The sequence below is a fragment of the Trichechus manatus genome, unplaced genomic scaffold (genome assembly GCF_000243295.1).
Source record: "Trichechus manatus latirostris isolate Lorelei unplaced genomic scaffold, TriManLat1.0 scaffold00294, whole genome shotgun sequence".
In the NCBI taxonomy this organism is placed as follows: Eukaryota; Metazoa; Chordata; class Mammalia; order Sirenia; family Trichechidae; genus Trichechus; species Trichechus manatus.
In genome coordinates this window covers 1,208,654-1,227,570 of record NW_004444230.1, presented here as the reverse complement: position 1 = coordinate 1,227,570, position 18,917 = coordinate 1,208,654, and the positions used below count along the sequence as shown (strand labels likewise).

Sequence of the window (18,917 nt, the reverse complement as noted above, 5' to 3'; positions counted from 1 at the left end):
CCTGGCCCCCTTCTATGAATTGCCAGCCCTTGGAAGATGTAAAGCACCCACCACCCAGCTCTCCTCAGACTTACTCTTCACCCTGGTCTCAGATGACCCTTGACATCCAAGTCAACAGTGAAAGTCCAAGGACTCCACCCCCCATTCCCTCCCAGGCTACCCACTTCTCGCTAGGGCCCACTCAGTGACCATGACAAGGATTCATTTCACATCTGAGTCAACAAGCTTTATTTGGGTCAAGGAGGGGAGTGTGGGAAAGGGGCTAAAGCAGAGGGGCTGAGGCCAGGGAGGCCAGAGGCTGCAGGGTGGATGGGGTGGCCACCTCCCTGCCACCTGGGGCGCTGGCTCAGGAAACCAAGTCCTCAGTGGGTGGACTGGCGGACCTGCTCGTGGGAGGAGATGACCCTGCCGTCCTGGACCTCCTCCACAATGGTGCGCACCTGGCGGGTGGTCACAGCTGTGGGAGAAACAGACACTCAGGGCCAGGACCCTTGCTCAACCCCCAGGCCCATGAGCAAGGCCACCTCTCTCCCCCAGCCCCCTCCCAGCAGCTTGGTGTGAATGCCTCTGCTGAACCCTCAAGGTCACATCTGCACACACGTCCCTCCTGCCCTTGCCACCACCTCCCTTCCTCCTGTCCTCTGCTAGGGTCCCTGTGTGAGTCCTGCCTCCTCAGGGAGATTATTAGACTCTGACCCACTGTGTTCTACTGCAGGAGAGTGATTGTGTAGACTGGGGGCTACACAAACTGAGGTCTCCACTTCTCTACAGTCTCCAGGGCGGGGACTATGCTCCTGTCTCCCACATCAGACTGGGATCTCCAAGATGAGAACCAGGTTACCCCATGAGACTAGATACCCCAAGGCTAGGATCATACCTCCCCCATCAGAATGGGATCTCAAGACAAGGACCACATCCCTATCTCCCATCAGACTAGTGTCCCCAGGGACAGGACTGATTTTGCCCCATCCTTCCAGGTCTCAAGAGCAAAGGTTATAAGACCATGTCCCTATCTCCCATCAGATGAGAGTCTCCAGGACTAAGACCATGTCTTCCCTATTAGACTAGGATCTCCAGGGCAAGACCATTTCTCTGTCCCCCTCCCATCAGAACAGACGGTGCTGCCTCATTTGATCCTTTCCCTGAGCATCAACCCTGAGCCCTAATTGGTTTCTCCACTTATGATGGATGGAGCTCCTGGGCCACCCCAGGTAAGGATCTGCTCCCAGCAATACGCAGATGGGTTGCCCGCCCTGTGCACCCCCAGCCATTTGCTCCCACGGTCCTTACGTTCTCTGGCCTTGTGCTGACCGAGGCTGCAAAAAAAAAAAAAAGAGGAGATTAGATGTGGGTCTGAGATCCCCATGCCCAACCCAGAGGCCCCCAGCCCTGGCCTGGGCCCCCACTCACTGGGCATCCTCGCCCTCCAGCAGGCGGCGGTAGGTGGCGATCTCCTGCTCCAGCCGGGTCTTCACATCCAGCAGGATCTTATATTCCTGGTTCTGCTGCTCCATCTCACAGCGCAGCTGTGCCAGCTGCTCCTCCACATTGCCAATCAGCCCCTGGATCTGGGACAGCTGCACGCAGTAGCGGTTCTCTGTCTCTGCCAGGCTGCCCTCCAGGGATGCTTTCTGCAGGAAGATGGGAGGACCAGGGGTCAGCAAGGGTCATCAGGGCCCCCTCTTGGGCCGAGGCCCCTCCCATGCAGAGCAGCACTCCTACCATGCTGAGTTGGGACTGCAGCTCGATCTCCAAGGCCTGTACGGTGCGCCGGAGCTCGGAGATCTCGCTCTTGCCACTCTGTACCAGCTCGCTGTTGGTGGCCACCTCGCGGTTTAGCTCCTCTGTCTGCAGACAGGACACAAGGACAGGCAGCGTGAGCCGGGATCCCTTTCTCAAGTCAGAAGACCCCTATGGCCTCCATATGCTCAGCCCAGGGCCCCATCTGGGCCCAGACAGGGACTTCAGGCTCTTCACATGTGATACCCCTGCCATGGTCATCTCCCTGACCTCTAACCATCCCTTGGGTCTTTTTGCTTCCTCCCAAACCTGGCTGTGGTGGGTGGCGCCTTCTCACCAGCTTCCCAATTCCCAGTTCCCCTTGGAATGTTAAGTTTTTATCATTAATCCCTACAAGTGGAAGGAACAGAAACAGGAAACTTGACAACCAGCCACAACTTGTAACCCGGTTCCTGATTTCTCAAGGGAGAGGTCGAAGCTCCAGGGGCCTTTGCCCTCTGCCTTTATTTCAGAGGGTGGCTCCCCATCTTTTCACCCACCCTCCAGAACTCCAGGCCTGTTGATGCAATGGGAGACTCTGATCCCCTAGGGTCCCTGCAGTTCTCTGACGATGGGACACCCCCAAGATGACCAGTGGTGGGCTTACTGTTGGAGCTCAAGCCCCTGCACCCCCAGCCCCTGAGAGAGGCCCACCTTGCTGAAGAACCAGTCCTCAGCATCTTTGCGATTCTTCTCTGCCATCTTCTCATACTGGTCGCGCATCTCGGACAGGATGCGGCTCAGGTCCACGCCAGGGGCTGCGTCCATCTCCACATTGATCTCACCACCCACCTGGCCTCGCAGGGAGTTCATCTCCTGTGGAGGAGGAGGATTATGGGTATGGGCATCTGGAACTGTCCTCATCCCTTTCTCCCAACCCTTCCCAAGCAAGGTTTCTGGAATTTTCTGATGGAAATAAGGCAGTGGGGCCAATTCTGACCATCCTTTGCTCTGGATACCCTCTACCCTCTGATCCGCCTAGTGATTTTTGTTTGCTTGCTCTGTATGGACCCTGCCTCTACCATCAGACTGGGGGTTCCCTGAGGACAAGAATTCTGTCTGCCCCAGTAGACTGAGAGCTATCAAAAGATAAAATATAATTCTTAGACCTGTGCCCCTGGGATTTATTCACTAATTTCTAAACTTCTGAGTGGGGCCCAGTTTCTAGGGTTTGAACTGGAACAAGGAGGACACCTCCTCACTTATCCCCCATCCTCGTTAGGGAGGCCAGGCTGGGCAGGGAAGGTCTCTGCTGACCCCTAGAAGTATCTCTGGATGCAGAGAGGCAGTGTGGAAGCCGCTGCCCTGAATACTGGCTTCTGGCCCTGGCCCTGCCCTGGAGCCGGGAGGCCAGGGCCCTGCAGACAGGGCAGCCCTGTAAGGTCACCAGCCCTATGCACCTCATGACCTCAGCCTTGGCCCAGCCCCAGATCCTTGCCATCTCTCCCAGAGCCTCTTTGACCTGCTTCCCAGCTCTCACCTCCTCGTGATTCTTCCTGAGGTAGGCCAGCTCCTCCTTGAGGTTCTCAATCTGCATCTCTAAGTCAGCTCTGGCCAGGGTCAGCTCATCCAGCACCCTGCGCAGGCCATTGATGTCGGCCTCCACACTCACACGCAGGGCCTGCTCCGTCTCAAACCTGCAGCAGAACCAGGGACATCAGTCCAGGCTTCTCGCAGGTCCTGTCTCCTCATCCTACCTTTGCCTCAACAGGGGTCTAAGGGCTTACGGGGGACAGTAGTGGTAGGAACGGAAACAAATTCCAGCCCTGGGTCCCGGGCCCATCCCCGGGCAAGGCCCCATACCTACTCTCTTCCTTACTCTCTCTTCTCTGCCTTCCCTCCCCATCTTGCATCACCTGGCTAAGCCCAGAGACCTCAGGGTTGATGAAACCACCTGCTGCTTCCTGGACTAAGGGTAGGCTCTTAGCAGCTCCCAGGATATCCCTGCCCCAGCTCCTGTACTTGCCAAACGCTCCAAAAAAGAAAGGCAATGGCGGAGTCCTAGGTAGAGAGGATGTCCCAAGCTCCTCTCCCAGCCTTCCCTTGTTGTCTAAGGCAGGCAACTCACTTGGTACGGAAGTCATCCGCAGCCAAACGGGCGTTGTCGATCTGCAGCAGGATGTTGGCATTATCCACAGTGGCCGTGAGAATCTGGGAGATGGGGGAGTAATCAGGTCATAAGGTTGGGAAGCTCAGCCAGACCAGGGTCAGGAGGCAGATTTCCCTGCCTAGGGGCCAGGATTTGGTTGCCTTGTCCAAGAACCTTCCCATTGCCCTACCTGCCTCTCCCCTTCACTGAGCTGTAGTTGTTGGCAGAGGTGAGGGCTGAGCAGGAGTGTGTGAGCTGAAACTTGTCTCCCTTTCCCCCAGGACCTGCCTCCCCAACACAGACCCCTATGCCAGGCTGTGCCTTAAAGGAGAGGAGGATCCTGGCTGGGAATGCCAGGAAAGCCCAAGGAGACTTCCAGAACACCCCTGAGGTAGAAGGTGTTCCAGAATTCCAGATGTGGGAAACTCCCTCATTTTATTGTCAGGGGAAGTAGAGAGGGGATGGTACCCCCGAGAGGCTCCCCAAAAGGGAGGCTAAAGGAGCCCTCACCAAGCAGTAGCTTCAAATCTGAAGAAATGACCCCAGCTAAGCCCTACCCCTGGGCTCCAGCAGGCTGCCTGACTTTGGGGGTGGCCTGGATAGGACATTTGCTGAGCCCCAATCTTGAGGGGACAGAGGAGGGGTGGGGAAGCCTGAAAAATCCCCAAATAAGGTCCACAAGTGGCCTTTCCCTTCCCTGAGGTCCACCCCTCTCCTGCCACCTCCTCCTGGCAGGTGCTATGAGGAGCTCACCCAGCCCTCCACCTCCCCAACGTCCCAAGTCCCCTTCCTGATGACCCCTGTTCCAAAGGAGAGAGGCACAAGGCATCCGGCCACCCACGGGCCTAGCCCTCCACACGCATCCTCTCATCTTATCCTACAACCATATGGGGTGGCAAGCTCTGAGATGAGGAAACAGAGGCTCAAAGGGGCTCCAGAGGCCTGCTTACCCCGACTCAGCCTGCTGCCCCTGAAAGAGCAGGGGTGGGGCTCCAAGGTGGGCTCCCAGAGGCAAGCCAGAGCCAAGCTGTCCTCTGCCCAGGGAGGCCCCCAGGCTGGAGGGGAGGAGGGGAAGTCATGCCCCCATGGGTGCCCTCCCACCAGCAGGCCCCACCTTGTTCTTCAGGTCCTCGATGGTCTGGTAGTAGTGGCTGTAGTCACGGGCAGGCCCCGGGGCCTGCTTCTGGTACCAGTCACGGATCTTCACCTCCAGCTCGGTGTTGGCCTCCTCTAGGGCGCGCACCTTGTCCAGATAGGAGGCCAGGCGGTCGTTGAGGTTCTGCATGGTGGCCTTCTCTCCTCCCACCAACAGCCCGTCAACACCTCCAAAGCTGCTGCCAAAGCCACTGCCATAGCCGCCACCATAGCCACCGCCAGTGCCGAAGCTATAGCAGCTGGAAAAGCTGCCGCTGCCCCCGAGGGCACTGCCTAGGCCGCTGACCGACCCCAGTTGGCACGAGCCTCCACCCCGGCTGCCGGACAGCCGGCAGGAGGTGCGAGAGCCGCCCCCTAGGCTGGAGGGGCCCTTGATGGAGCTGGAGGAGGTGTACTGGTAGATGGTGCTGGTCATGGTGGCAACGGCGGCAGCAGACGCTGATCTAGACGGCTGTTGGCTCCAGCTAACGAGAGAGGAGGCCCCAAGGTGCGTGCTGCTGCTGGGGCTCGCCCGCCACCTTTATAGACAGACAAGTGGGCGTAGCGATTACAACAGGCTCCATCCTTTGTTTCCATTCCTCTCATGTTTCGTCACCGCTGGCCACCTGCCAGCTCCCAGCTGGCTGTCCCCCCGCCCCCCCCCCACCCCGGCCACGGGCTTTGCCTCATTTCTCTGGAACCCCTGTTCTAGGCGTCTGCATGTGTGTGTCTCTGGTCTCAGGCTGTCACCTGTGATTCAGGCAGGCCCTCAGGCTATGCTTTCCTATGACCTAATACGGAGAAGAGGAGAAGGCAGGACGTCATCGTCACTGGGCCCTCCCAGGCAACGCCACCCCAGCCCAGCCCACCAAGCCCCAGTGTCTGGTGGGGAAACTGGTCAGGCAGCACCCAGTCTGAGGTTGCTCTCCTCCCCGCACACCACACCACATGATCCTGGCCCGGGGCGGGGTGCTGGGGAAACAGGGAGGACCTAGACCCCAGCCCACCCTGGGGAAACTGGGCCTAACCCAGCCGGGCACAGCACACTGCACATTAACACCATCAGGCCGCAGAACACTGCCAGTCCATTTGACAGATAAGGAGACTGAGGTTTAGAGCAGGGATGCAGCATCCTCACTGCCCACCTAGTCTGGAACTGGCTGGCAGGTCTATAGCCTTCATTCTACCATGCCACAGCCCCCTCCCCTCATGGACCTAGGCCACACTGGCCCTCCCAGAGCAGAATCCTGACACCCAGGAACCCAGTCCAGGGCTAAGATTCCCTCTAGTCAGTGTTCTGTCCTGTCCCCATCCCTAGGATCCCTGACGGCCCAGCCTGCCCTTTTAAACTGCCCCCTTCCTCTTCTAGGTGGGTGTTCCTGGGCTGGGTGGGCAAGGAGGAGCTTAGCTGTAGGATGGGGAACTGGGTGAGGGAGCAGTTGTGGAGAGGGGGAAACAGGAAGAACTGTGAGGGGCAGTGCCCCCTTCTACCCTCCTTACCTCTCCTGTGCCCCAAGAGGCCTCAGGGTGAGGGGAGGGGTGTGTGCCAGCTGGAAGTTTAAAGGGCCTTGCCCAAGAAGAGGCTCTGAGCTGAAATCCCAGGCTCTTAGCTTGTCTCTCACCCCCAGACTCCCTCAGAGACCCCACCAGCCCACAGATGTGGCTCCTCAGGGTGGGCCCTGCTCCGTCCTACGGCCCCGCCCTGCCCTGCCCACCACCCCAAGCCCGGCCCTGGGTCACAGGGTCCCGGCAGGCCTGTGGGCGGAATGTGGTCTTGTCTCAGGCTGTCGATGGCTTCCACCTCCCAGACAGGTCCAGACAGCCGCCGCCAGCAGCCGAGCAAATTCTCCAATAGCCCAGCAGCTGCCAAGCCACCAAAGCAAACAGGACGCCCCCCACGCTCACACGCACAAGCAGCCACCCCACCGCACACACACCCCCGAGCTGGGCAGAGCCAGCCTGGTTTCCCTGGAGGCTGCTCTGCACCACCTCCTCTCATCCATCAATACCCTTCACCACTCCCTCGGAAAGGCCTCGGCCTAGCCCCTCTCCTTCCACTCTCAAACCCAGACCAGCCCAGGGCTGAGGCTGGGAGCACTCTGTACAACAGACACGGTCCCCAAAAGGCTATGGAGCTTTCCCAGGGACAAGCCTCAGGCAACAGGGAGCTAGGGGCTGACTTAGAAACCTTCCCAGCCGGACTGGCCATCCCAGAAGCCTCCTTCCCTCTCTCTCTCCCAGGAGCTCCAGGGTGGACGGGGTGGGCAGAACAGCTTGGCAGGGAACAAGGTGATACCCAAATGCTCAGCAAACTCTCCTCTCCCACAACCCCTCTCCCTCAGCCCACACCGCCCCAAACCAATGACCAGACCACACGAAGCATCGAACTTCGGCAAAGCTTTATTAGCAGTCAGTGGGCAAGCCGAGGAGTCCCTCCAGCGGGGGCTGCAGAAAGCAGGTGCAGAAAAGCAACTGCTCAGGGGCACGGGCCCAGGCTGGCACTCAGGGAGGTAGCATGTGGGGAGCTGGAGGCCAGGGCTGCTCCTGGACACTCAAGGCTGGGCCGTCGCACTCAGAAAGCCGCCTCAGTGGGTGGAGCGGTGCACCTGCTCGCGGGAGGAGACCACCTTGCCGTCCTGGACCTCCTCCACAATGGTGCGCACCCGGTGGCTGGTCACCGTGGCTGTGGGCAGTCAAGGAGGGAGCGCAGTAAACCTCAGGGCAGAGCCCCTACTCTTACCCCACCACCCTACCTGCACCTCCCCAGGTCTCCCCCACAGGCGGGTCCTCAGCCTCTGCCTGCTCCTTCTGAGTCTGGGCAGGATGTGGCAGGCTCTTACCTTCCCGGGTGGACGGCGAGGCCATGGACGGGGAGTACTGGGCGGTCAGGCTGGAGGCGGAGGGAACTTGTCAGCCCAAGGATCCCAGACAGGAGCCCGACCCCCTGGGAGCCCTCTGAGGACGGGGTGCTGCTGGGAGGCCCCGGGGTGGGAGGGGAGAGAGGTCCCAATATATTGGAGAGAAATCATAGCCGGGAGTGCAGGGGAAGGAATGGCAACCCCAGAGGGTCAGAGGGCACAGGGCAGGAGTAGGGGAGCCGGGACATGCCAAGGGAAGGCCGAGTCCACTTAATGGCTGTTAACCAGGGATTTACAAGAAACTGAGTAAGTGGTTTTTCCATACCCCAAAGGCCTCAACAAATAGACTCAATTAAAGCAGGAGGGACTGTGGTTAGACTACAGATGGACTTCCCCTTGTTAGGGAGCAAAAAGCTGGAGTGTGTGACTAAGCATAGAGTCTCCAGGACATTCTCAGCCCTTCCCACCAGGGCCCTGATCAAACTTTCCAACTCCCAGATGGCCACTCGCCCTGCTCCTTATCCCGTCCTAGTTAATGGCATCACCAACCACATAGTCATCTGAACCAGAAACCCGGGTCGTTGTCAGCCTCTCTTCCGTGGGTTCATGCAGAGTTTATTGAGTCCTGACTGGGAGTCACACTCGCCCCCATGTCCAGGCATCCGATCCTGCAGTTTCTAGCTATAACATATCTTCTGTGTGCATCACCTACATTTCCAGCCTCCTGACAGGTCTCCCCAACCCTACCGTGACCCCTGCCATCCATTTCTCCCTCCACAGCCAGAGTGAGCATTCTAAAATATCTTTATGACCATAACCTTCCACTGCTCAGAATCCCTCCATGGCTCGCTATTGCCCACACGATCTAGCCCAGATGCTTTAATTTGGCATCCCAAGGTCCTTGCATCAAGCCCCAGCCAGTATTCTCAGTTTCACCTCCTGCAAAACCCCGACAGTTGTGCCACATTTCCCAGCCACCCCCTCTAAGTTCATTCACTGAGCCTTGGCCGGTGCTGATTTCTCAGCTCAAATGTCCCTCTCTGGATGAAGCTGCTGCCCCTAGCCCACCAGAGCAGGGGCCCCCACTCACTGGGCATCCTCGCCCTCCTGCAGACGGCGAGAGGTGGCGATCTCCTGCTCCAGTCTTGTCTTCACGTCCAGCAGCAGCTGGAACTCTTGGTTCTGGCGCTCCATGTCACCGCGCAGCTCACACAGCTGCTGCTCAGTGCTGCTGATGAGCCCCTGCAGCTGGGCCAGCTGGGCCCTGTAGCGTGCCTCTGTCTCTGCCAGGCTGCCCTCCAGGGACGCTTTCTGTGGGCCAAGTTAATAGATGGCTCGATGAGACCCACTGGGACCCTTCCCCACAGTGGGGTGCCAGAGGGCGGTAACTGGGGCAGAGAGGGGCCCATGTCGCTGAGTGAGGGGATGGGCTGGGCAGGGAGCTCTCTAGCTCGCCGAGCCAGGGTCTACTACGCTGGGCCCATCTGGGGTACCGGGTACAGAGTAGGGAGGGGGCGGGGGCCCTACCATGCTGAGTTGGGATTGCAGCTCGATCTCCAGGTTCTGCACCGTGCAGCCGCGCTCTGTGATCTCAGTCCTGCTGCTCTGCAGGGCCTCAGTGTTGGTGGCCACCTCGAGGTTCAGCTCCTCCGTCTAGAAGGTAGGGCAGGCTGCAGGGGCTTGAGGAGGCTTGCGGAGGGGGCGCAGAGGACAGGGGCCACCCCGGAACCTTACTTTCCAGACAGTCTACCCCCAGCTCTCCCTAGCCTTTGTGGGGCCCCAGGGACACACACACACACACACACACAGGAACACTCTGTGCTTTTACTGGGCTTAGCAGAATTTACGCTGCTCTGCAGGACTTGCACCCATTAATTCTACTGAGCTACAAGCACCCCAAGAGCAGAGACTGGGTTTTATTTCTTCTTGTGCCTGTAACTGTCCCTGGAACAGGTAGATACTTAGTTTGTGATTATTAAAAACCAAACCCATTGCCGTCGAGTCAATTCTGACAGAGTAGAACTGCCCCATAGGGTTTCCAAGGAGCGCCTGGTAGAGTCAAACTGCTGGCCTCTTGGTTAGCAGCCAAGCTCTTAACCACTACGCTACCAAGGCTTCCATGATTACTAAGGGGATGAGTTACGCATCCAAACACACACATACCTGCAAACACCTGCCGTGGAAGAAGCCCTAGACGATGAGGGTCAGGAGACCTCCCGGTTCTATTTCCCAGGCTGCAGTGGAGCCTGAGGCTTCTCTGAGTCTCATATTTTGCATCTAAAACATGAGGGCTTGGTCCAAGCGGTTTCCAAAGGTCCTTCCAGCTGGGACTCGGGTTCCAGCCCACACCCAGCACACGTACGCACACGTGTGCACACCTGCTCGCTCACGGCCACCCAGCTTGCTGAAGAACCAGTCCTCAGCGTCCTTGTAGTTCTTCTCCACAATTTTCTCATACTGGTCTCGCATCTAGTTCAGAATGCGGCTCAAGTCCACGCCGGGGGCTGCGTCCATCTCCACGCTGACATCCCCGCCCACCTGGCTTCAAAGAGCGTTCATTTCCTGGACAGAGAGGAGAGTAGGAGCTCACCCTGGGCCATCGTGGGGAGAGGCCTGGGGCCTTCCTTCTCTACCCCTGGAAGACGGGTGTGATGACAGACAGACAGACGCGATAGGCCAGCAGCTCCTCACCCTGAAGATGGAGGTAGATGTTGTCACGTCTCAAACACGCAGGGCTGTGGATGTCCACAATCTCAATATACGCTGGTACACTGATAGACTTCACCCATCCCCAGTGTGTGTCGGGGTAGAAAGAGATGACAGCTCCCCATCATGGTGGGTGATAATGATGACAACCTCCTTCACCACCCTGACCACCCGCCTGGTTCCCCACCACCAGCCACACAGCATGAGCTCAGGAACAGTAGCCCTATGTTGGCATCAGGCCAGGCTCCGTTAGGAAGGTTAAAGTCTTTTTGGCTGGGGGAAGTTAAAAATCCATATAACCAGCCTCAAAGCAAGTAGAAACACTTTCTGGGTATCCTGCTACTTGGGGTAGGCTCCCCCAGCTCAGAGCAGCCCGGGATCGGCTGAGAAGAAAGCCCCCAGGACAGAATAATATAAGGCCTCACCGGCCCCCAGCAGGTACTTGAATCCCCATCCTTTGTTGGGGTCTCTGGCACCCAGAGCTCTCTGAAAAACGGAGGCGGGAGAGGTGGCAGAGGCATGGGATTGGACCTGGGTGTCGACATACATCAGACCTGGGGGAGGCCCCGTGTGGCCTTGGATACATCACGTAGCCTCCCCGAGCTTCAGTTTCTTCACTAGTAAAAAGGGGGAAGGAGTATCCTCCTCCCAGTGAGCGAAGTTGTTGGTATCAGCTAATTGCCATGAATCATTTGTAATGTACTGGGCAGAGTCCATTGTAGTTACAACTATCACCGTAATTAATTATCATAATTAGCATTACACGTTCTCAGACTGATTCGCTGATTAGATAGTTAACTGCCGTCTCACCGTGGGCTGAGCCTCGAGGGACAAGGGAAGTATCTTAAGGGGAGAGGCCCCTCAGGCCTCATCCAGGGCCCTCTGAGGGTCTCCCAGGATCAGGCCAGGAACCTCCAGAGGTGGGAACGGGACCAAGAGCAAGTGCCCAGCCCAGGAAGATTCTGGAGGCCCTACCTTGCTCCCAGACAAGTTTCTTAATCCTCCTGGGCTGGCCTCACCTCCTCATGGTTCTTCCTCAGGTAGACCATCTCCTCAGGCTCTCAATCTGCATCTCCAGGTCAACTCTGGCCAGAGTCAGCTCATCCAGCACCCTGAGCAGGCCATTGATGTCAGCCTCCACATTCATGCGCAGGTTCAGCTCTGTCTCATACCTGGGAAGGGCAGAGGCATGAGGCATGGACTGCCACGTGGACACCCCCTCAGGCATGCACCACTCTCTCCAAAGGGGCAGAGCCCAGGCCCACCACCAGACTCACTTGGTACGGAAGTCATCGGTTGCCAGCTGGGCATTGTCAACCTGCAGCACCAAGCTGGCGTTATCAATGGTAGCCGCCAGGATCTGGGGAGATGGCAGGCTCACCCTTGACAGCCCCAGAGAGCAGCCCCCAACATCCCTCTTGCAGCCCTTTGGGGAGTGGGCCAGAGTGAGGTCAATGGAGATCCTATGGTCTCCTCCTCCTCTGACTGTTGTTGCTATGTGCCATCCAGTCGATTCCCACTCTTAGCGACCCCATGTGACAGAGTAGAACTTCCCCATAGGGTTTTCTAAGCTGTAAAATGAGCCCTGGTGGTACAGTGGTGAAAGAGCTCAGCTGCTAACCAGAAGGTCAGCAGTTCGAACTCACCAGCCGCTCTGTGGGAGAAAGATGTGGCAGTCTGCTTCCGTAAAGATTTACAGCCTTAGAAATCCTATGGGGCAATTTTACTTTGTCCTATGGGGTCACTATGAGGCAGAATCAACTCAACAGCAATGGATTTGTTTTTTGTTTTTGTTTTATTGTACTTTAGATGAAGGTTTACAGAACAAACTAGCTTCTCATTAAACAATTAGTACACATATTGTTTTGTGACATTGGTTACCAACCCCACAACATGTCAACACTCTCCCTTCTCGACCCTGGGTTCCCTATTACCAGCTTTCCTGTCCCCTCCCGCCTTCTAGTCCTTGCCCCTGGGCTTGTGTGCCCCTTTAGTCTCATTTTGTTTTATGGGCCTGTCTAGTCCTTGGCTGTAGGGTGAACCTCAGGAGTGACTTCATTACTGAGCTAAAAGGGTGTCCGGGAGCCATACTCTCAGGGTTTCTGCAGTCTCTGTCAGGCGAGTAAGTGGGTTCGGTTTTTGAAATCTTTACGGGAGCAAATCGCCAGGTCTTTCTCCCACTGAGCTGCTGGGTGGGATTGAACCACCCAACCTTTCAGTTAGCAGCCAAAGGGTTAACCATTTCACCACCAGCACTCCTTCCTTCTCTGATTATCCTGCCAGAAATGCCAGGGGTACAGCCAAGGCCTTCGGAGGGCTCACAGAGTGGTGGGGTCATGGGGCCTGCCCATGAGTAACCACAATGCCAGAAGAGAAACCTATATGCCCCCCTCCCTCCCACTGTGTGCCCACTGCCCAAGCTGCCTGGACCTCACTCCTTCTTCCCGAAATAAATTCACCTCTCAACTCAGTTGCCACCTCCTCCAGGAAGCCCCCCTGGGTTCCCTGCCGAGATCCCTCCTCCCTGCCACACCTCCCATCTCCCTGCCCATCTCTCATAACACTTTTATACTTATCCCAGATGCAATTTTATACTCATTTCTATGACTTTTGTGATTGTTTCTCCTCCACTGGACTCTGAGCTCCAGGGGGCAGGGACCATGTGTGCCTCACTCTCTTCAGAATCCCCAGCCATGGGAGACGTTTGGTTAATTAAGTGGTTAATTAATTAATGAGGTTGCGACTGGCCCCACCTCAAACCTAAGACAAAGCTTTCTTTCCCCACAGGGTCACCTGGGAGGTTTAAATGAGAGCTCGGAAGACACAAACTCTGGAAGGAGCAGAGGGTTGGTTATTTATTTTTACTCTGCTCTCGTTGTTATTGTTAGACAGTCCAGTCAAGGGCCATGGGGGTGGGGAGGGGAACGAGGCCTCTCCCTGCTGAGCAGAAAGAGCAGGAGGGTCACTGGTGGAGGTGGCAGTGAGCTGGGTAGAATTGAGAATTTTTTAAGGCTGAGGGCTGGAGTGTAGGAGACAAAAAGCGAATGCACTGGCAGCAAAAACAGCCCCACTGGGCCCCTCCTGTGCGTCTAGAGCCATGGCAGCCCCTCCCAGAGCCCACTAGAGGCCCTAAGATCTGTGAAGGATTGTGGGTCAGGCCCAGCTGCTTGTTTGCAGACTGAGCCCGAGGGCTAGTCTGTCACCACCCTGGGCCTCAGTGGGCCCCTCTGTCTGTAGGCTGCAGAGACCCCACCCCCCACCCCGTCTCGCTGCTCAGTGAGGGGTGGCAGCAAAACGTGAGAGTGACTCAGAGGGACGGAGTCCTGATGCAACAGGGGGTTGGTGGGGAGGTGCTGGCTGACCCTGGAGCTCAGCAGCACTGACTCACTAGGGCTCCCCTGGGTTCCCCCAACCAAGTGCCTTAGCTGATCTGGCACTCCCAGGAGCTCAGCTTCCAGGGTAAGTCACAGGAATCCCCTGCCCGGTGGAGGTCCTGGGCAGGAGCAGGCAGTGCCCCTCATAGCGCAGCAGCCAGGACTGGTCCTCCAGCCAGGAAACAGGGCAGGCCTAGCCAGCGGAGCTCCTGGAGGTCATGAGAGTGTGTGTGCGTTTGTGTGTGTGTTGTCTCCTCCATCAGACTAAGTTAGCAAAATGCCTTCCCCCGGGAGTTACCAGTCTGAGTGCCGAGACATGACTCCTGCCTTCAGGGACCCCCAGTCTGCAAGGAGAGACACGGTCCCAGCCTTTAGGGAGCTCAGAGCTACCATCATTGAGGCGGTGAGAAGGATCCACAGCAAAGGCAGCCAGGCTCAGTGAAACTAGCACAATGAATGGGGCGTAAGCTGGCCCTCAAAGTGCTGGAGGGACCCCAAGACCTAGGGATTAGAGGTGAGTGCCATTCTTCCAGGGGGACTGCCTGGAGGAGGTGAGGCAGGCAGGAAGGCAGACCCACAGGGGCATGGATGTTCCAGCCTCATCTCCCACCTCCCAAACTCTTCCCTACCTCTGGCCTTTGCCCATGCTGTTCTCCACACCTGGGGTGCTTGCCTTCAAGATGAAGTCTTCCTTCCCCACTCCTCCACCTCCCACCTCAAAACATACCGCCCTGCCCCACCCCCCCCACCCCCCGCAGGAAGGGAGGTGTCCTCCTGGAGAACTCCAGACAACCTCCCTGCAAAGATGTCCTCCAGGCCTGGGACCAGTGACTGGCAAGTTGAATGAATGAATGAATGAATGATGGAGATCTAGGATGGGAGAGAGATGTTTGCATAGGTACAAAGTTGGGAAGGAGTAAGTCAGAAGCAGGTACTAAGGGCAGAGGACAGAGGGCAAAGGGCAGGGACCTCCCACCTTGCTCTGCAGGTCTTCAATGGTCTTGAAGTAGTGGCTGTAGTCATGGGCAGGCCCAGGGCCCTGCTTCTTGTCCCAGTCATGGATCTTCACCTCCAGGCCAGCATTGGCCTCCTCCAGGGCACGCACCTTCTCCAGGTAGGAGGCCAGGCAGTCATTGAGGTTCTGCATGGTCTCCTTCTTGCTCTTGCTGCCCCCCAGCAGGCCATCTGCCACACCAAAGCTAGATCCAAAACCCCCACCCAGGTTGCAGGTGTAGCCACTGCTGTAGCCGCCCCCCATACCCGCGGAGAAGCGGGATGAGGTGACTGACATGTTGCCAAAGCTGCCGGCTCCCAAGAGGCTGGGGGCCCGGTAAGAACCCCCGACATGGACCGAGGACATCCAGGAGATACCTCCACCAGGCATTCACAGGCCCTTCACGGAGCCTGAGGTGGAGAACTGGCGGATGCTGGTGGTGGTGGCAGCCATGGTGTCCACAGGTCAGATGCAGGATTTGATCTGGACAGAGACCCTGGGCAGCCCTTTAAAGCCAGGCCACAGAAGGGCTGGGCCCCTGGCCCTTGAAGTCAGAGCCAAAACCCCAGCTACATAATTTTGCCTGTGTACCAGCCACACAGGGCCTCAGGCTCTGGCTGGACACGTTAAGTACACTTCCAGACCCCTTCCATGCTGAACCTGGCCTGGGCATGGTGGACACTTAGGGGCCCATTGTCTGCTCAGAAACAAAGGTGGTGTTGGGAGCTGCAGCCCCAGGATAGGGTGATCCTCCATCCTCAGCCCCAGTTAGGCCGCTGAGCTCATTCTTGGGGGGAGTCCGGAGAACTCAGTCCGGGGAGCCAGGAAGGGCATGGAACAAGGCTCCACAGACCTGGAGCCTGGAGGCTTGTCTGGCCCCCACCCAGAATTCCTGGGCCCCAGGGAGAGGGTGAAGAGATTTGGGGCCAACACCCTCCCCCAGGTACAGTGTGGCCCTGAGGGAGGAGCCCTTGGTCTGAAGGGGGAGATATAGCTCCTGACCTGGGGGATCCCTAAGTATGAGGGGGAAGAATTAGCCTCTGACCTGAGGTAGCCCTCAGTCTGATGGGGGAGACTTAGCGTCTGACTGGAGAGAACCCCCAGTCTGAGGGAAGAGATTTAGCTTCTGACCTGAAGGAACCCCCAGTCTGAGGGGGGAGATTTAGCTTCTGACCTGAGGGAACCCCCAGTCTGAGTGGAGAGATTTAGCCTCTGACCTGAGGGAGTCCCCTCCCTCTGAGGGGTGAGACATAGATTCTGTCCTGAGGGAACCCCCAGTTTGAAGAGGTAGACATAGCTCTCTCCTGGGATTATTCCAAGTCTAAGATGGGGAGATACAACCCCTGTCCTTCGGGTTCCCCATGTCTGAGGGGAATAGTCATGACCCCTGACCTGAGGGAGCTTTGGATAAGGCCTTAGGACAAGTCAATTCACAAGTCTCAGTTTCCTGCTCTGTAAAATGGAGATAATTCATTCCTGTCACCCAAGGTCTAAGAGGGAACGTGGAGAGATAGTGACATAGGTCAAGCTCTGAAAAAATGAGCTCCACTCAAGCATTTCTGTGAACATGGGGTGGAGACAGGTCTGAGGCTAGAGGAGGGAGAAGATGAAGTAGAGGATTGGGGTGACTGCCCTGCCTACCCGCACCCCCCACCCCAGTTCCTAAAGACATAGGTTCCCAGAACAGGTGCAGGGGAAGGCCATGGAGAAGCAGGATTTGTACAGCCAGGACGCCCCTCCATCAGGCCACACTCTGAGGACTGGCCTAGTGCCGGGAAGCCAGAGGCCGCCCCTGGGAGGGAACCGCCTGATCCTACATCCTGGCAGCTGGCACCCGCTTGCTGCCCAACAAGGAGATTACCAGCCTAATCTCTGTGGCGCTGATGATTTAGGCACTGCCAGGACCCTGGCGTCTACACCAGGCCTGTCTGAGTATGGAGCTCCCACAGGCGGCCAGGCCCATGGGACAGGGCAGGAGAGGGCAAGCCTGGCACTGGAGCGGAGGTTTGTGGGTGGCCTGGATGTACAGCCACACACAGGGGCAGGGAGGGAGTCGGGCTTTCCATGTGGCCCAGGGCTTCTATGATAAGGCTAGACTGCCAGAGGGACTTCCTGCTTGGAAATGGGGTAATCTCACACCACTGGGTGTCCCTCCCTGGAGAGGGCCAAGAAGGGGATCAACACAAGCTGTCCTGGAGTGGGGGAGAGAGAGGATGAGCCCTGACTTTATCCTGCTCCCTCCACCCTCCTGTGAAGTCTGCAGGGTTCTAGGGTATTGCCCAAAGCCAAGGTTAGAGAGCAAGGTCAGACCACCAGGGCTACTTCATTGAGGTTAGACATCAGGAAGGACTTGGCAATCCATGACTGCCTTGGAAGAAGCAGATGGGGGGTGGGGACAAATAGAACCTGGGGATACCTGAGTGGGCCAGAGGCAGGCCCTGCACCAGCTGTCACCCTCACACGGAAGGACGTGCAATAAAGGCTTGCCCTGCCTTCCTGCACTGGATTTGGAACAGAGCCAGGGGGCTGGGGAGGTGGGCAGGCCATGGGGACTCCACTCACCCCTCAGGACCTCTCCTAGAACCCCCAGATTTCATCCTTCCTGGGAGCCCCACCTCCAAATCCCCCAGACCTTGGTCTTGAGGCCCAGTTTGAAGGGGTACAGTTGTTTACCAGCCTCCCTTCCTCCCTCCCTCCGAACTGACCAGGGCTGACTTACCACCACCACCATTTGGCCCCCACAGCCCCTCAGCTCCTGGTATCAGGTTACTGGCTGTAGGCCTCCCTCTCTCCCTCACCCAGGGCCAAGGCTAAGAAGTCCTGAACATTCCCTCTCCACAGCTCAGAGACAGCCCTCGTCAGATCCTCACAGTCAGATCCTCACAACGTTGTGAGATGCAGGACTAGCATCAAAGCCAGACCCACAGCCAGGGCCTCCGGCAGCTCCCACTCTCCCTGCAGGGGGAGGAGGGCCTGCCAGGAGCCGGCTGGGGGGCAATGCAGAGGTCCTCTGGGCTGTAACTCCTCCTGCCCAGGCCTGTCCTCTACCCCGGGCAGGTAGAGGCCCCTGGCAGCCCTGAGGGGCAGAGCCAGGCCCACAGCTCCCGCAGCTGTCAGCAGCTTGGCCCACTTCAAGGAGGAAAAGGAAAAAGAGGAAGAGATCCAAATGTCTCAGTCAAGCACAGATGGAAGAAAGGCAGGCAAGAGGGAGAGGCCCCACGGAGGTGGCTGGGGAAATTCCCAGCATCCCGCAGTGCCCTCCATGCCAACCCCAGGTTTGGCTAAGCCCACAGGCCCTGGGTCTCCTTCCAAAACATGCTCGAGAGTGGGGCATGGATAGGCCCTGCGGTGGATTTGAGCAGGGCCAAGGTACTGGGGGAGAGGGTCCCTGTTATGTTGATGGAAGGTCAAGATTAAGAAATAGGGGCCCTCACCTAGAGCCTCACCTAGAGCCCAGGGCAGGGCTTGTACCCAACAGGTGCTCTGTAAGTGCTTTTTGAATTGTTAGGGTCACGGAGCTAGATAGAGACAGGGACCCAGAAGGGGATTCCACGGCAACCTAGCCTGCCCACCAAGGAAAAGAGTTAGAATCAGGTGAGGCAGAAGTGAGAGGCCCAGGAGACCAGGGGTGGGGTCCCATTTGGGGACTGCCATGGATTGAATTGTGTCCCCCAAAAATATCTGTCAACTTGGCTAGGTCATGATTCCCAGTATTGTATGATTGTCTACCATTTTATCATCTGATGTGATTTCCCTATGTGTTGTAAATTCTATAAGATGGATTAGTGGAAGTTATATTGATGAGATCTGCAAGATTAGGTAGTGTCTTAAGCCAATCTCTTTTGAGATATAAAAGAGAGAAGCGAGCAGAGAGACATGGGGACCTCATACCACCAAGAAAGCAGTACCGGGAGCAGAGCGCGTCCTTTGGACCTGAGATTCCTGCGCTGAGATGCTCCCAGACCAAGGGAAGATTGATGACA

The 18,917-nt window shown here is 57.3% G+C and overlaps 2 protein-coding genes across 3 annotated transcripts; both read right to left on the bottom strand.

Moving 5' to 3' along the window:
- Positions 1-362: 362 nt before the first annotated feature.
- Positions 363-5,438, bottom strand: LOC101348742 (keratin, type I cytoskeletal 17). 2 transcript variants are annotated; one of them, XM_023725227.1, is made up of 9 exons: positions 4,983-5,438; positions 3,848-3,930; positions 3,260-3,416; positions 2,434-2,595; positions 1,723-1,848; positions 1,411-1,631; positions 714-748; positions 624-644; positions 363-457 (listed from the first exon to the last, which is right to left on the bottom strand). In XM_023725227.1, exons 1-9 carry the CDS (start codon positions 5,436-5,438, stop codon positions 363-365), a joined length of 1,356 nt encoding a protein of 451 aa, XP_023580995.1. The 2 variants fall into 2 exon arrangements, with proteins under 2 accessions (XP_023580995.1, XP_004390382.1); XM_004390325.1 differs by lacking the exons at positions 624-644; positions 714-748 and adding an exon at positions 1,291-1,316.
- A 2,149-nt stretch (positions 5,439-7,587) lies between these two features.
- LOC101356185 (keratin, type I cytoskeletal 42-like) lies at positions 7,588-15,300 on the bottom strand. Its single transcript, XM_023725230.1, is given in 9 exon segments — positions 7,588-7,685; positions 7,843-7,892; positions 8,951-9,171; positions 9,388-9,507; positions 10,237-10,422; positions 11,586-11,623; positions 11,626-11,738; positions 11,844-11,926; positions 14,917-15,300. Coding segments are annotated over 9 exon segments (1,293 nt in total).
- Between the last annotated feature and the right edge of the window lie 3,617 nt (positions 15,301-18,917).

Bases quoted from the DNA above. Each gene is read 5' to 3' on its own strand.
- LOC101348742 (XM_023725227.1), bottom strand. From the start codon at position 5,438: ATGACCAGCACCATCTACCAGTACACCTCCTCCAGCTCCATCAAGGGC. The intron at 1,632-1,722 runs GTAGGAGTGCTG...ATCTTCCTGCAG, and splicing joins TGCAGTCCCAACTCAGCATG to AAAGCATCCCTGGAGGGCAG. The intron at 749-1,410 runs GTGAGTGGGGGC...TGGAGACCTCAG, and splicing joins CTGGAGGGCGAGGATGCCCA to TTTGTGTAGCCCCCAGTCTA.